The 18,152-nt window shown below is 39.8% G+C and overlaps 1 protein-coding gene and 1 pseudogene across 2 annotated transcripts in view; both read left to right on the forward strand.

Moving 5' to 3' along the window:
- CTTNBP2 (cortactin binding protein 2) overlaps positions 1-18,152 on the forward strand; it is a 167,020-nt gene that overhangs the window by 122,101 nt on the left and 26,767 nt on the right. For both annotated transcript variants that reach the window (XM_057549875.1, XM_028162061.2), the window contains 3 exons: positions 229-504; positions 3,160-3,255; positions 4,480-4,559. In XM_057549875.1, the coding sequence (XP_057405858.1) occupies positions 229-504; positions 3,160-3,255; positions 4,480-4,559 (452 nt within the window). The remainder of the gene's footprint in view (positions 1-228; positions 505-3,159; positions 3,256-4,479; positions 4,560-18,152) is intronic.
- On the forward strand, positions 16,380-17,226 carry LOC103005153 (hypoxanthine-guanine phosphoribosyltransferase-like; annotated as a pseudogene).

Consider the following 18,152-nt stretch of genomic DNA (forward strand, 5'->3'; position numbering starts at 1 on the left):
AGATAAACAGTTCAAGCAACATGGTTCCAAAGAAACTGTGAAGAGATGGGGAGACCAAAATTTACTCCAGTAGACGAATATTCAATTGATGATATTTAAAAAAAAATAGGATAGCTGCCCTTTGCTTTGTTTTTAAAATGTTTATATCTGTTTGTTTTATGTAAGATTTTTGCTGGTTTTTTTTCCTGTCAGGATTTTTTTCCCCTAATTCTTTCATTCTTCCAACAGATGCTCTTAAAATACCCTTAAGGATTTCAGTGGGTGAGATTCAATCAGGCAACTACGGTGCCGACGATTTTGAATGTGAAAACACAATATGTGCTTTAAATATTCGCAAACAGACATCATGGGATGATTTTTCAAAAGCAGTGAGTCAAGCTCTGACAAATCATTTCCAAGCAATCTCTTCTGATGGATGGTGGAGTCTGGAAGACGTGACGTTTAATAGCACCACTGACTCTAGCATTGGCCTCGGTGCAGGCAGCGTGCGATCCATCACGTTAGGTATCAGCAGTCCTGCAATGAAGGGAAAGTTAAATTTCTGGGTTTATTTATGTTCGTGGGCTCCCTAACCTGATACGTAGTTCACTGATTAAATACATTCAAAGCTCACTTGTGGCAGCTGCTGGTGCTGAAAAACTTGAGTATTCATAATGCAACCATTACGTAATATTGCCTGTTGGTATAAAAATGCTTTTATGCCTCAAATAATACCCAGAGAGTAAAGAACATGAAAGCCCTTGATGAGGCTTTATGATTGCACTTGCTATTTTGATAAATGCAAGAAACTAACCACATTGCAGCTGCTTGCTAATATACAAGCTCTGAACACAGCTCGAAGTTTGTACTTGGGCTATGCCAGAGATGCAGTAGTGTATGAACACCTTACCTTTGGATGGGAGTCCTAATAAAGTCTAGAGTTAGTAGAAGCACTTTAATGAAGATACAGTCAAAGCTCCCACTTGGGATGAGTCAGGGTGATACCTGCTTGTTTCTGTTTGATAGGACTCCAAAGAACTTAAAAAGATAAGATTTGCTTTCTGGTAAACATAGTAAGTGTACTATAAATGTTAGTTGTCCCTGGTTAGTTTCTTTCCTGTCGAACTAAGAGAACTGACATCTTTGGGGAACCTCCCGTGATGTCAGGACTGTGCTGGGAACTTTATTTATATACAGACCCTAGTGAGTCCTTACAGCAGGCTCATTTACACATAACTAGTTACAGGTTAACTTGCCTGAGGTCACACAGGACTCAAATTCCAGTCTGTGTGATAGGAAAGCCTGTGTATTTTCAATAGCACCAGGTTGCAAAAGAATAGTCAGGATTGAGGGCAGGGCAGTTTTCACCATGCGATTAATGTGTCAGCTTATTATATTAGAAAGTATTTTATTTTGTTCACAAATATATGCTAAATCACTTTCAAAACATATATTACCAATATCACTTTCAAAACATATATTACCAATACCATATATTACCAATACCAATTTTAAAGCAAATTATTCGCAACTTAATTTTATGGATCATTGTTATAATCATAAAATAATTATTACAGAAGAATTATTATATAATTTTAGAAGTGCATTAAAAAAATAAGTCATAAATGATTCTCAGGAACACATTTGCCCAGAAAATGCAGTATTATTTAAGGTGTGGTTCTGCCCAGGGGTCTAATAAACGAAGTCCTCACGGCTATGTTTTGAAGGAAATGGCCCTCCACCCTCAGCCCTCATCCAGCTAATCTGGAAACTGGGGAAGGCAAATGGGGATTCACCAGCATCAGATCCGGGTACTTCCGTGAGCAGTGGCTGCTAAGGCCTGACTGTTCCGGTGTTCATTCTTGTCCCCAAGGTGCGGGGCACCCAAGTAGCATTTCAGATCTAAAAATCATTGAGTTTTGTGGGTAAAGGCTTTCGTTTAGTACCTGGCTGTGGCCAGTTGATAACTGGTAATACCTCAGGGATATTGCGGGTTCAGTTCCAGACCACCGCAATAAACAGAATACACCAGTAAAGCGAGTCACATGTATTGGTTTCTCAGTGCATATACAAATTATTTATAATGTATTGCAGTCTATTAAGTGTACAATAGCATTGTCTAAAAAAACTATGTACATACCTGAATTAAAAAACTTTTTTTGCTAAAAAATGCTAACTATCATCTGAGCCTTCGGCAAGTCATAATCTTTTTGCAGTAGTAACATCAAAGATCACTGATTACAGATCACCATAACAAATATAATAAGAATGAAAACGTTTGAAATATTGTGAGAATTACCAAAATGTTACACAGGCACAGAGTGAGCAAATGCTGTTGGAAAAATGGCGCTGATAGACTTGGTCCATGCAGGGTCAAGAGCTTTCAGTTTGTAAATAACACAAGCTCTGCAATGGGCAATAAAGCAAAGCATAATAAAAGGAGGTATGCCTGCATACCATTGTTATTATGTATGTATGTAAGTAACTTTATTGATAACCTCAACTGGATTAAAGGGACCAAGGGCAACAGAGAAGCAGTGAGTTACAGGTAGGGTATGCATGTGTGTTGGAGGTGTGCTGAGAATAGGTATTTGAGAATTGATCTGTGGAAGGAAGAGATGGAAACAAGTACTGAGGACTGATACCTCCCCAGAGTGGACACTTAACGAAGTGGGACCCTTTTTTGAGCAAGAGTGAGCAGGGGGCCCAGACTATGAAAAGGTTTGCTTTATTCTGAGCCCCTAAAGTTCACTCTTATTAGAATCCAAAAATTTGGTGGAAAGTGGGGCAGGGACCAGATCATAAAGGACCTGTTATCTCATCCAAAGTGCTCGGGCTTTGTGAAGCAGACACTGGAAGAACCATGAAAGGTTATGATCTGCTTTGTTCTTGAAAACTTCACCTTGGACATGTTTGGTTGTATTTTCACTCTCCAGGTTTCTTTCAATCCCTTGTAAGAACAGCTTTGGAGAAGGCTGTAGCTTGAAGGCCTCCTCTTGACCATCCACAAAAATTGGGAGTTAACCCTTTGTGTGACCCTTTCCATAGTCTGTCTGTGTCTCTGACAGCCTAAGCTCTGGGGTCCTTTGGGGTCTCACACAGGAGATCGTTCTTTGACTCTTACAAGAAGAATTACTTTTAAGCTTCTCTTGATATTTCATTTTATCTTTTTTGAACTAGGAAATGTGCCGTGGTCAGCAGGTCAGAGCTTCACCCAGTCCCCGTGGGACTTTATGAGAACGAATAAAGCAGAGCAGGTCACTGCGCTTTTGTCAGGTAAGGGTATTCCAGACTGAGGTGAGGTTGAGAGACTTTGCATCATGAGTGTTTCACAGCACAGGCTCTGAATCTGCATGATTTTGTCCTGTGTCCTCAGGCCACGCATGTGTGACTCCCACTACTAAGTAATTAGATGTTTTTTGAAATGTTTAAGAAGAGGAAAAATCAAGAGCCATGTTTCTGATGCCTGTGGTGACGTCTGTCCTGATCATTGATTGCTGAGATTCTGATTGCATTTCTCTTTAGGAACAAACTGATGTGCTTATAAGAGAGTGACAGATACCATGTTAAGAGCAGTGTCTTTCTTTTATTGCTGTCAAGTCCATGTATGACCAATGTGATTATTAGGGTACAGGCTAATTTCAGTTAGCATCTACTCTGTGCTAGGCTCTGTTGTTGACAGGGCAATACAAGTATAAATTCATGTAATCCTTACAACAGCCCAATTAAGATAGGTATTTATTTTATCCTCATTTTATGTACAAGGAAATTGAGGCTCAGAGAGATTGATTTTCTTGTCTGAGTACATAAAGCTAGTAAGTAGTATAGAAATTCTCCATTTCTCAGCCCTTAACTCTAAAAGGCTACTGATTTCATCATGCATTTCCCAGATTTGGGAATGGAGCTTTTAAAAATTCAGTTTGAACTAATAAAGTTTTATTTTATTGCTTGAATGATACTTAAGTTTAAAAAAAGTGTGAGACCATTCCAGAAAATTCCTTCAGGCTGAAACACCATATTGAGAGAGTGGCTGAACACGGAAGGGGGTCGGGGGCAGGGGACAGAGTTTGGGAATGCACCCGTACATTAATGCTGGCAAGGCTAGAACTTTCTGAGGATTGGGATTATCTCTGATGACATTTGCTTATAAACAGTAAAATATTGAATCCAGCAATCAGAGCAAATACAAGCTATAGTTTTGTAGCCCGGATCTGAATGCCCTGGTAGTGATTGACAGGAGATGGGTGGGCTCCTGGGGGAAGGTAGGGGCAGTTTGGGAGCTCTTGGGAGGTCAGCGACAGGGGCTCTCAGTAAATACAAAGTGTTACAGTATTTTCACGATGGTAAAGGCACACTGGTGCCTCTTGGCCAAATGTCAGCTCTGCCTACATAAGTCAGTAAACATATTGTATCTTTTATGATAGGCTCTTTTATGTTTTGATCATTTATACAGTTCACAAGAAGAGCCCATTTTTCCTTCCGTTTGCTTCTTTCTCACAGGGCCGCAGGAAGGCTGCCTCAGTAGCGTGACCTATGCCTCTATGATCCCTCTGCAGATGCTACAGAACTACCTCAGGCTGGTAGGTGGACCTGCCAAGTGGGGTCTTACACTGCCAGCCCTGACACGCACCCTGTGCTCTGACCTCATGACCTTCCTGAACAGCCCCCTCCCTGGACAACTGCTGGTACCTTCCTTCTGGATTTCTGTCACAGTCATCCAGGTGTCCATTGCCAGGACCCAGACACTACCTGTGACCTGCCAAGTGTTTTAATTTGGGCAGGAGGAGGGTGTCTTCCCCTAACAAGGACTTGACATCAAGTAATTGATCATCAGTATGGAAGAGAATGACTATAGATTTCAAGATGCCTGGCTGTGAACTTTTGTAATTTAAAATTGAGTAAATATGCTAGCATGAGTTAGTATATTAATTTGGCCACTTCAACAGAAACAATTATAGCTTAAACAGTATAGAAGTTTATTTTTCTCAAACACAGAAGTCCCAGTAGATGAGGGGCCCAGGGAGGAGGAAGGCTCAGGGTGAGCCCTGCGGGTCTTAGCACCTTCCCTCTCCAGGGCTGCTACCCCTGGGAGTCATGGGTGTGGGCTTGGTCCGACAGTCACCACTTCTGCTCTCAGGTTCCAGCCTGAGGGAGGAGAGCCAGGAGGGCAAGTTCCTTCCTTTCAGAGGAGCCATACACACCTTTACTGCCCACATCCCATTGACCAGAATTCAGACACTTGTCCACGTCTAGTGGGAGTGTGGTCTTGCTGGGCAACCATGCACCAAGCTAAAAGACGTAGTTCTGTTATTAAAAGGAAGGAGGAGAATATGATTATCAGGAGAGAGTAGTAAATTCTAGATACAAAATGGATAAATTCAATGCTTTGCATTTGTCCAGTACTTATTACATGGCAGGCAATATGAGGTAGAAAACACCATCCATTTTATAGATGAGGAACTTGAAGCAGAGAGGTAAGATAACATGCTCAAGGCCACAGAGCCAGTGAGCGATAAAGCCAGGATTGTGCAAGTCCCTGACCCGCATGTGTGTCTCTGTGTGTGAGACACATCTAAAACTAATATTGAAGGTATAAAACATTAAGTAAACAATCATTTTGCCTTAATTTGGAAAGCTTTTTAAAAAATGAATGTGTTTGACCTTTTACAAAAGTTGTTTCTAGTAACTGTGAATTGATGTCTTTGTTCCTGATATAAAGAAGTTTTCAAAATTATTCAGTTGATCTCGGGAGGCTCACCATTGGGAATGACCTTTGTACAAGCAGCCAGAGTAGCATATAAACATTCAGAGGCTTTGCAGTTTAGGAAAGATGGTGTCTTCTAAATCTGATACAGTCACTCTTTTTTTTGCTTTTGCAATTTGCTTCCTTCGTCTTGAAGCATCACAGTAAGCCTGAGTGTTACATAGAAATGGGAAGGAGAGCTGTCATTCCTTTGCTTCAGTGAAGGTTGAAGTTGTGTGACCAACTGGTTTTCAGGAATGTGAGCCTAGGCTTTCAGTAGAATCAGCTGGTAGAATCAAGGCTTTTCACTTACCTGTTTAGATGATAAAATGACTAGAAAGGTGATGCAGCTGATTATAACTGCACCTTAGCCTTGACTGAGTAGGTCTGTCAAATGAAATGTCTGCCAGTCACGCTATATACGGCACATTCCAAGTACATTTATGTGTGTGCCTCGTAAGGCAGAAAACATAGTTTAGCTCCTGATGACCAGCAAACCAGAGGCTAAATTACTCAGCTGTGAGTTCTATTGTCAATTTAATGAGTATACACAAAGGGCTTTTTTAAATCCAACAATTAACCCTTGGATGCAGATAATGAAAATTTGTCACTCATTAGCAATCACTTTAAAGTGATTCAGGCAATAATAACACAGAATCGTTGTGACTGTTTCTTCTTCCGTACAAGATTATAAACCCCTCATGGAGATCAACCATGTGTGATGCATTTTTGTATTCGGTTTAGTTATTTAATTCAGTTGTTTAACACCTGTTTGTTGAGAGCCTCCTAAATGCAAGCAGTGTTTTAGAAACTTAGAGGATATAGCTATGTATAAGATGCATTCCCTGACCTCATGGAGCTTACATTCTAGTGGGGGGAGACAGATAAAAAACAAATGAATAAATACATCTGTAATGTGATACCCAGTACTAATTATAAGTATAAAGAGAAATAAAGCAGATAAAGAGGTAAAGAGCTAATGGAAGGGGTGGCAGAAAGCTTTTGAATGGAGTTGTTAGGAAAAACCTTCCTATAATGATACATAAACAGAAAGCTAGATGAAGTGAAGGTTGCAGCCTTGGGGAGGGTGTTTGAAGCAGAGGGAACAGCTGGTACAAAAGTGTCTAGACTGGCAGTGAGGTCTGAGAGGTGACCAGAAGCCAGATCATGCAGGACCAAGGTGGGGACTTTGAATTGTATTCCAGTTATGATAGGAAGCCACTGGTAGAACTTGAGCTAGAGTGACATATCCACCCGGTGGCGCAGTGACTATAGTCATACTGATGTGTCTTTGAATTGTTGAAAATCCATATGATAGATATGCAAACCTAGTAATACCTGACTTTTATTGAGTATTTATTGCAGGCATACCTCATTTTATTGCACTTCACTTTATCACACTTCATAGGCACTGCCTTTTTTTTTTTTTTTAACAAATTGAAAGTCTGTTGGCAATTCTGTGTAGAGCAAATCTGTTGATGCCATTTTTTCCACCAGCATTTGCTCACTTCGTGTCTCTGTGTCATATTTTGGTAATTCTCCCAATATTTCAAACTTTTTCATTATTATTATATTTGTTGTGGTCCTCGATCTGTGGTCAGTGACCATTGATATTACTACTACCACTCACTGAAGGCTCAGATAATGGTTAGCATTTTTTAGCAATAAACTATTTTTTAATTAAGGTATGTACATTGTTTTTTAAACAATGCTATAGCACACTAAATAGACTACAGTATAGTATAAACATAAACTTTAAATGCACTGGAAACCAGAATAGTCATGTGACTCACTTTATAGCGATACTCACTTTATTGCAGTGGTCTGGAAGCAGACCTTCAGTGTCTCCGAGATATGCCTGTATATGCCAAGCTCTCTTCTAAGTATATAGATTGTCTCATTTAAACCTGCTATGAGGTAGCTACTTATACCAGTTACTTCCATTTTACAGGTGAATAAACCAAGACTCAAAGTAATTTGCCCAAGGTCCTCAGCAAGAAAGTGGTAGAATCTAAGGAATTGAACCTAGGCTGTCTTCTATTCTCATGCGTGTTATCAGAGTTTATACTAGTTATTAACCTATTGGTTAAGGCATAATTGTAGTAAGCACTTTTTACTATGTGCTAAATAAAATGCACGTATTAAAGTCCTTATGCAGGAAACCAGGCTCAGTGAAACCTTTAAATCAGGCTTTTTGGTTTTGTTTAAATGATGTTAATTTTAAATACTTTCATTGAATAGTTACGTAATACAAGTGAATTTTAAGTCTCCATCCTTGAGTAATAGGAGACATTTAACTTAATTGAGTTTGAATCACTAATAACATTATAATAGTTGAACTTTTTATTAACTCAAACTTTTCTCTTAGCCAGTTTGTAACTTTTATTAGCTTATTAATAACCCTGTAAGTTAATAATTCAATGAATGTGAATAATTATTATATTTAGAAAAATACATGAGTAGATCACCCTGATCTGAGCCCTATTTTTTTTTATTCTTTTTTTTTTTTTAACATCTTTATTGGAATATATTTGCTTTACAATGGTGTGTTACTTTCTGCTTTATAACAAACTGAATCAGCTATACATATACATGTTGATACATATTTCCTCCCTCTTGCATCTCCCTCCCACCCTCCCTATCCCACCCCTCTAGGTGAACACATAGCACTGAGCTGATCTCCCTCTGCTATGCGGCTGCTTCCCACTAGCTATCTGTTTTAAGTTTGGTAGTGTATATATGTCCATGCCACTCTCTCACTTTATCCCAGCTTACCCATCCCCCTCCCCGTGTCCTCAAGTCCATTCTCTACGTCTGTGACTTTATTCCTGTCCTGCCCCTAGGTTCTTCAGAACCTTTTTTTTTTTTTTTTTTTTAGATTCCATATATATGTGTTAGCATATGGTATTTGTTTTTCTCTTTCTGACTTTCTTCACTCTGTATGACAGACTCTAAGTCTATCCACCTCACTACAAATAACTCAATTTCGTTTCTTTTTATGGCTGAGTACTATTCCGTTGTATACACGTGCCACATCTTTATCTATTCATCTGTCGATGGACACTTAGGTTGCTTCCATGTCCTGGCTATTGTAAATAGAGCTGCAGTGAACATTGTGGTACATGACTCTTTTTGAATTATGGTTTCTCAGTGTATGTGTCCAGTAGTGGGATTGCTGGATCATGTGGTAGTTCTATTTTTAGTTTTTTAAGGAACCTCCATGCTATTCTCCATAGTGGCTGTATCAATTTACATTCCCACCAACAGTGCAAGAGGGTTCCCTTTTCTCCACACCCTCTCCAGCATTTATTGTTTGTAGATTTTTTGATGATGGCCATTCTGACTGGTGTGACGTGAGACCTCATTGTAATTTTGATTTGCATTTCTCTAATGATTAGTGATGTTGAACATTCTTTCATGTGTTTGTTGGCCATCTGTATATCTTCTTTGGAGAAATGTCTATTTGGTCTTCTGCCCATTTTTGGATTGGGTTGTTTGCTTTTTTGATATTGAGCTGCATGAGCTGCTTGTAAATTTTGGAGATTAATCCTTTGTCAGTTGCTTCATTTGCAAATATTTTCTCCCGGTCTGAGGGATGTCTTTTTGTCTTGTTTATGGTTTCCTTTGCTGTGCGAAAGCTTTTAAGTTTCATTAGGTCCCATTTGTTTGTTCTTGTTTTTATTTCCATTTCTCTAGGAGGTGGGTCAAAAAGGATCTTGCTGTGATTTATGTCATAGAGTGTTCTGCCTATGTTTTCCTCTAAGACTTTTATAGTCTCTGGCCTTACATTTAGGTTTTTAATCCATTTTGAGTTTATTTTTGTGTATGGTGTTAGGGAGTGTTCTAATTTCATTCATTAAAAATAATAGATCTCACTTGTAGGTTTTTCCCTTTCATCACTTTAAATATGTCCTGCCCCTTCCTTCTGGCTTGCAGAGATCTGCTGTTAACCTTATGGGGATTCCCTTGTATGTTATTTGTTGCTTTTCCCTTGCTCCTCTTAATAGTTTTTATTTAATTTTTGATAGTTTGATTAACATGTGTGTTGGCGTATTTCTCCTTGTATTTATCCTGTATGGGACTCTGCGCTTCCTGGACTTGATTGACTCTTTCCTTTCCCATATTAGGGAAGTTTTCAACTATAATCTCTTCAAATATTTTCTCAGTCCCTTTCTTTTTCTCTTCTTCTTCTGGGACCCCTATAATTCGAATGTTGGTGTGTTTAATGTTGTCCCAGAGGTCTCTGAGACTGTCCTCAATTCTTTTCCTTCTTTTTTCTTTATTCTGCTCTGTGGTAGTTATTTCTACTATTTTATCTTCCAGGTCACTTATCCTTTCTTCTGCCTCAGTTATTCTGCTATTGATTCCTTCTAGAGAAATTTTAGTTTGATTTATTGTGTTGTTCATCATTATTTGTTTGCTCTTCAGTTCTTCTAGGTCCTTTTTAAACATTTCTTGTATTTTCTGCATTCTATTTCCAAGATTTTGGATCATCTTTACTATCATTACTCTGAATTCCTTTTCAGGTAGACTGCCTATTTCCTCTTCATTTGTTTGGTCTGGTGGGTTTTTACCTTGCTCCTTCATCTGCTGCATATTTCTGTGTCTTCTCATTTTGCTTAACTTACTGTGTTTGGGGCTCCTTTTTGCAGGCTGCAGGTTCATAGTTCCCATTGATTTTGGTGTCTGCCCCCAGTGGCTAAGGTTGGTTCAGTGGGTTGTGTAGGTTTCCTGGTGGAGGGGACTGGTGCCTGTGTTCTGGTGGATGAGGCTGGATCTTGTCTTTCTGGTGGGCAGGACCGCATCCGGTGGTGTGTTTTGGGGTGTCTGTGACCTTACCATGTTTTTAGGCAGCCTCTCTGCTAAGGGATGGGGTTGTGTTCCTGTCTTGCTAGTTGTTTGGCGTAGGGTGTCCAGCACTGTAGGCTGCTGGTCGTTCAGTGGAGCTGGGTCTTAGCGTTTTGATGGAGATCTCTGGGAGAGCTTTCACCATTTGATATTACATGTATCTGGGAGGTCTCTGGTGGACCAGTGTCCTGAACTTGGCTCTCCCAACTCAGAGGCTCAGGCCTGACACCCAGCTGGATCACCAAGACCCTGTCAGACACATGGCCAGGTACGTGGGCAGTTTCTTGCATTTTGGGAAGTCTGAGGTCTTCTGCCAGCATTCAGTAGGTGTCCCGTAGGAGTTGTTGTACGTGTAGATGTATTTCTCATGTATTTGTGGGAAGGAAGGTGATCTCCAAGTCTTACTCCTCCTCCATCTGGAAGGTCCCTTGAGCCCTATTTTTAAACGTAGAACTCTGAATCCCCATGGACAGAATTCTTGAGAATTATATTGGCTGTCCACTCAAGTATGTGCCATGCTCATCATCAAGAATCATCACTAGGAGATTCTACTTAGCTTCATACATTCCCAAAATAAGTTTGCCATGTTCCCATAGAAGTAATGTTGTAAATGATGGTTACGTATCTAAGATGGCCCACAAAAGCTCATCAAACCCTTTAGCAAATGACCCAGTTTAGCCTGAGATTATTCAGAGTATGGAGGGGCAATGCTGGGAAAGGTCCTAGTGGAAGAAGGAAGCCAGTTCCCTGGTATGAGGAAGAGGTGATTCCAACACCAGTGGATCCTTGGCTTCCCTGGCTACAGTGCAAGAAGATTCTGGCCAGTAGGGCAAGTGTCAGCCCAGAGGAGGTCTGGAGCAGGAAGAGTTCATGAGTGCCAGAGGTGAGGTGACAAGGGGGAAATTATATCCAAGAATTATATCGTATAGTTTTACTTTTTAAATAGTTATAACACCCAAGTTACTACTTCTCTGTTAATAAGTGAGGGCCTATCTTTATTTGAAGTTAGTAACCAAGTCTGATCTTGGCTTTTATGGTTTCACTAAGCTAATTTTAAAAAGCATATAGTATGGGTGTCCCTCTGTGTGTGAACTTAATTTCTCTTGAATTCCATTATTCTCTTACACCTATTCTATAAAGAGGGACCTCAGCAAATGCCTAAAACCCCTAACATGAAAGACTCTGGTTTTGTGTATCCCTGATGCTGGATGTGCCAATATTGTTTGGGGGGATTTTACATGAATAAGTTGACAGTAACTATTGTATGTGGCTCTAAAGTCATATATAAATCAGTTCTTTAAAAATTAAGTTCCAGAAGAGGTTGGAATGAACATCTTAGCTATAAAGCATGTCCCTTTATTCTATAACCATTCCAATTTTATTAGCTTAGTAAAGACCTTTTATTTTTCATTCTTTTTTGAGTTCAGCATCTCAACACAACTTGGCCTAAAACCGTCTCAGCGTAGTAGAAGCTTTTCCTCAGCCTCTGACAAGTGAAACTCCAGACAAAAGTTGAAGTTTATTGCTTTAAAATAATGCCACAAGTCTGAAAACACATTGCAGGTGCTACATTGACCCTAGTGGAGACTATAGCTCCTCTGGTAAACTCCTTTCTGCAGAAAAACACTGTGGAGGGAAAAAAATAAAGGGATGGATGGGATTTTGTGGAGGGCATTGTTTCCATTTAATCCAGAATTCATTTGCCTCACAAAGCACTAATTGACATGTGATAAGAGCTTCCTGAATAGGCTGTGAAGACACAAGAATAAAAGGGATTGGTACCAACTGTGATAAAAAAGCCCAGTGTCTGTTTCCTAATGAGCAGAAATGTCACACTGTAAGCATGCACTTAGAAGATAATTCTGGTGACTACAATTCACATTTTAGAAGTTGAATTTGTTTTCAAAAAATAGATCTCCTTTCAACAGAATTCAAATATTTACCTCCTCCTCCCCCCCCCCCAAAAATCTGTCTGCCTTCCTGTCTGTCCATCTATAATACCTACCTACCTGTCCATCTTTAGAGCCCTCTGCTGGAAGCATGGAGCATGTATATTTATTATACCTCAGATCTTGCTATTTGGAGAAATAATATGGTAGCACTAGAACAGATAAATATGTTTTCTTGGCATAGCTTTGCATGTTTGCACCAGTCTCAGTAGAGCAAAAGGCTTCCATAATTAATTTTTTGTTCAGATCTTAAATGGTAACCAACACAACTGTATCATTTGATGAGGTAGAACAAAATACCATTAACAAAAAATTGATAATGCCTGAAATGAGGAGAAACCTACTAATAGGATGCATGCATTAGAATGTCTGAATGATCGGGAAGTCTTTTACCTTGATTTACTTATTGAATTCATTTATTTATATTTTACCTTATTCCAGAAAGGATAATAGAGTGTGTGAACAGAAATGCTTACTGCTAGTGAATGGCCTTTCAATGAAATTTTAAATGGAATGTTTAAAATTCCTGTCTTTCCTGAGAACCGACAATCTGAGAAAAAATGAGGTGTTGGAATTGAAGACAGCTTATCTATGAAGTTGGGTCTCTTGCTGTTATATGATTTCAAAATCAATCTTAAGAAAATGTAGGCAGTTTGACACGATGGCTATAAAGAGCACTCGTGTTTTGAAAAGTGAGACAGGATTAAATAGCAGTGCTAGTTGAAAATCTCAGGGCTGGAATATTCAGTAAATCTTGAAAAGCTGTATCCTGTTCCACTGGTGTGAAACAATCCATTCCTTGTGAGAGAATTTCTACACTATAAGTCATGACAGTTTGGGATTAATTTGGAGAGCTCAAGATTTCTGGTTTAAAATTGCACCTGGCAAGTACCTAACACACAATTTCCCACTAAAGTACTTTTTAAAACTTCACAATAACAGAGAAAAATAGAACTGAGGTCTTCCTTTTTTAAGAATCTAGAAAAAAATTTCACTAACTTTAGGGGCAAGAGAGTGTTGGGTTTACTTTATTTGAGACCTACCTGAGATTTAGTAGGAAAACACTTGTATCTTTCTCTTACCATCTTACTAGTAATTAAAAAAAGCAGGATTTACAGCAGTTAGAAAATTGGGCATGTATCCTTTACTGCCTCTGCGTTTTGCTGCACCATGATATTATCCTTAACCCCTTGTCAACACAGGTCCTTCCACAGCCATTCAGAGTTTGGATCTGAGAAATCCCTGAGCAGGAAGTCGGCGGGCTTTGGTGAGACCGTGCTGCATCCAGGAAGTATATTATATCAGCACTCTCGGTGGGACGGGTACCAGAGCATCCTGCTTCCGGTAGTGCAGTTCATCTCATGCATTTGTCCGCCAAGGTGGACAGCAGGAGTTCCGTCCACTGCAGCCAGTGCTGGATCCTGGAGTTTAACTAGAAATTATAGACACCAGCCCGCCATTTGTCCAGTGACCTAAGGCAGGAATTCAGCTGGAAAATCAGTGGACAGCGAGTAAAATCAGTGATGGTCCACGCATCCTGCTTTACTGCAGAATTCTTCCTGTGGTTTCACAGGATATGAATACCAATGGCAAGTTAACATTATACTTATGGAAGAATACTGCAGAACAGAACAGAGTTATCCTTCTGAAAACTCAGAAGAACACAGGTTAAAAATAACTTAAAGAGCAAAGAAGTTTGGAAAATTATGTTCATTCTCTAGAGAATGCAAGGAGATAGACTATGAAAGCAGGGCAAGAAAGCCATGATAGAGTGCAGGCTAAGATTAAAAGGAAGAGTGTTGGAAAGGAGACGGATGAAACAAGGAACTATAAGAACAACTAAAAATGCAATGGCATCATTAAAATTGTCCTTGAGATCATAGAGAGCAAAAGTGAGATGGTAAATGAATGTTCCATTCAGGGTTATGAAAGACTAACGTGAGTTCACTCCCAGAATGCAGAAGAGAAGGACAGAGAGAGAGAAATGAAGAGATAAGGGGACAGATGTCCTTACAGAGAACAGCAAGGGAACTTAAGCCTTGTAGGTGTTCCTTAGAATTAGAACTAGAAGAGGAGAAATTAACAAAAACATAATGGAAGAAAAATTTCCCAAGCCAAAAAAAGTTTGTGCATATCAAAAGGATTTACCATATTGCATGTAAAATTGGGAGAAAGAGGCCCTAACTAGATAAATCTGGGCAACATTTTTTAATGAAAAGTATAATCTGTGTATCCCCAAGCTTCCCCATCACATAGGTACAAATGAGAACATATTATTCTTTAATAATTCTTCTTTAATAATAACTTACCCCTGAAGTCTTATGGCTCTATGGCCTCACTGTCTAAGAAGCAGAACCTCAACTGAACTTTTTAGGGTACTATCTCTCCCATGTCTCTGGAAGAGGCCCTGTCCCAGTCTTGGTCCTGGCTGGCATCTCTACCGTTGCTTGGCTCACAGATTCTCAGTACCACGGAAAACAGCCCAGACCAGCCACTGCTGAGTTCATCCTGTGGCTTTAGGATCCTGACGTTCCTCAGGCAGCTACAGCCACTGTCATGTGTCTTCCAGCCACGACTCTCTGTGTTGCTGCCCTACCCCCAGTGTGAATCCAGCTCTTGCCTTTTTTATTGAAGGCTTAGCAATGGTGGAATAATATTTAAACTCAGAGTAAATCACTGGTGGCTACCAGATAAATTGTCTTTCAAAGCCTAAAACCCAGTCCCAAGTGCAACATCAAGGGACTCCTTTAAGAATCACTTCCCTCCTTAGCTCATTTTCAGTCACCCAGTGGTCAGGACTAGTTTTCTTCCACTTTCTAGGAGTTCCTCCATGTTTATGTCATGGTTTCCTGGGAGGCCAAAGCTCAGGTCTTAAAGTCCCCAGGTAAGGAAGGCGTTCCCTCTTCCTTCCATGCTAAGGGCTTTCCCTCAAGCCTTCCTTTCATATCTCAGAATCTGCCTTTTCCTGTAAGGAGCCAGGGGCATAGTCACTGTCTTCGTAGACGTCTACTCCGGCTACCCTCAAGGGTGTGCCCTTCCCGTGTTATGTGAAAGGGACAAACCCATCAGAGCACAGCAGAGAAACAATAGCACAAAGATATACGTGTTCTTACGTTGTCCCATTCCAAATTATAGAGAGAGAACAGACCCTGTTGTGTCTAACACTTCTCTAAGTATGGGTGGCTCAATCCTCATATATGAGCTTCGTCAACTGTACTCGTTAGGTAGGTGCCACACCTGCACAGGTGCTTTTCCGCAAGACCTTTCCAAGAAGAAAGCTTCTCCCCAGCATGTGGGCTGGGAGTGGGAACTCAGCCCTGGGATCATGGAGGTGGGAGGCTGACCTCCCCTCCACATTTTACTCCAAACGTCACGGCCCTTGACATACATAAAAGGTCATGGCTTTCTGTCCCAGCACCCACTACATCTCCACATGTTCTTAGGCGAGATATCCTTATACATGAGGATAAAGATTTTTTTTAAACCCTATAGGCTTCCAGGCAAGAGATTTTCATTTTCACGAAGTAAAAGTATCAGTCAGTCTCTACCTAGATTTCTGGAATTCAGTGCTTTGAAGAATGGGATCACATAGCTGATACAAGAATTGAATACTCATGAAGATGTCTTTTATGCAAAAAGTCAACACAAAGATATCCTCTGATATACAATAGCTGTAAGAAAATTACACCCCTGTATCCTTCTTAAAAACCAAATACAGGCGCCTGGGCTTTGAGCGGCGGCGGCGGCAAAGAGAGCTCGGGCGGACCACTCTGCTTTCCTGCGCGGCGCCGCCTCCTGTTCGGCCCCGCTGGCTTCTCCTCCCCAGACTGCCCTCAGCCCGCGCACCAGCCGGCTCTGTTATGGCAACCCGCAGCCCCAGCGTCGTGGTTAATGATGATGAACCAGGTTATGACCTAGATGTATATTGTATACCTAATCATTTATGCTGAGGATCTGGAAAAGGTGTTTATTCCTCATGGACTAATTATGGACAGGACCGAACGGCTGGCTCGAGATGTGATGAAGGAGATGGGAGGCCATCACATCGTGGCCCTCTGTGTGCTCAAGGGGGGCTATAAATTCTTTGCTGACCTGCTGGATTACATCAAAGCACTGAAGAGAAATAGTGACAGATCTATACCTATGACTGTAGATTTTTATTAGACTGAAGAGCTACTGTAATGACCAGTCAACAGGTGACATAAAAGTAATTGGTGGAGATGATCTCTCAACTTTAACTGGAAAGAATGTCTTGATTGTTGAAGATATAATTGACACTGGCAAAACAATGCAAACCTTGCTTTCCTTGGTCAAGCAGAATAATCCAGAGACGCTCAAGGTTGCAAGCTTGCCTGTTAAAAGGACCCCTCAAAGTGTTGCATATAGACCAGACTTTGTTGGATTTGAAATTCCAGACAGGTTTGTTGTAGGATATGCCCTTGACTATAATGACTACTTCAAGGATTTGAATCATGTCTGTGTCATTAGCGAAACTGGAAAAGCAAAATACAAAGCCTAAGATGAGGGTTCAAGTTGAGTTTGGAAACATCTGGAGTCCCAGTGAATCACCAGGAAAATTATCAGATGTTCTAGTTCTGTGGCCAGCTGCTTAGTAGAGCTTGTTACATGTATCTTCTAAGAATTTCATCCGATTTGTATTTTAGAAAGGTCAGTTGCTGCATTCCCGAACTCTTTATTTGCACTATGAGCCTATAAGACGATCAGTTCCCTTTGGGTGGATTGTTGTTTGACTTGTGAATGAAAAAATCTCTTAAACCACACCACTATTGAATGAAAATATTGAAATTGTATCTGTAAGAAACATTGAAAGAGAAGAATTTATTAGTTTTTTAATTGGTATTTTAATTTTTATATATTCAGGAAAGAACAGAAGTGATTGAATATTGTTAATTATACCACTGTGTGTTTAGAAAAGAAGCAGTCAGTTTCATATCAGTGACACCATTTAGAGGTATCGTTATGTTGGATAAACCATATGTCCTGGAGTTATTTTAGTAGGTTTCAGAAGTATTAACTGTATTTTCCCGCTTGTTCAGATTATTTCTGGCGAATCTTTGTCAACAGTTCCTTTTAAATACAGGTCAATAAGTTCTAAAAACCTACCACTTTTTGAAGTCTTCAATGTAAAAATCCTTAAAATAAAGGCTGTCTCTTTAAAAGAAAAAAAGAAAAAAAACCAAATACACACACATCAACTATGCAGAGAAAAAAACTGGAAGGAAACATAAAAATATTTACAGTGGTTGCTTCAGTGATTTCTATTCTTCTTTACTTTTCTTTGTATTTTCCAAAATTTCCTGAAAAACATTCATTGCTATTTTAACCTCTGAAAAGTAAAATATGCATTGGGAAAATTCAAATTAAAGAGCATCTGTAAGGGATAATAAAGAAAAAAATTATGGAACATCTGCAGAGGACAAAAACATGCTAGGAATTGTGTTCCCAGCTAATATACTGAACCTCAGTGTAGAAAATGGAGGGGGAAGGAGTATGCTCTTTAAAACAATGCCATCTCTTGCTATAAATATGTAAGTACTATATAAAATGTAAAATACTATATAAATAATATGTTCGCCAGTGTTTCACCTTAAAATGAAAGACTTCACATGCCC

The sequence above is a fragment of the Balaenoptera acutorostrata genome, chromosome 7 (genome assembly GCF_949987535.1).
Source record: "Balaenoptera acutorostrata chromosome 7, mBalAcu1.1, whole genome shotgun sequence".
Taxonomy (NCBI): domain Eukaryota; kingdom Metazoa; phylum Chordata; class Mammalia; order Artiodactyla; family Balaenopteridae; genus Balaenoptera; species Balaenoptera acutorostrata.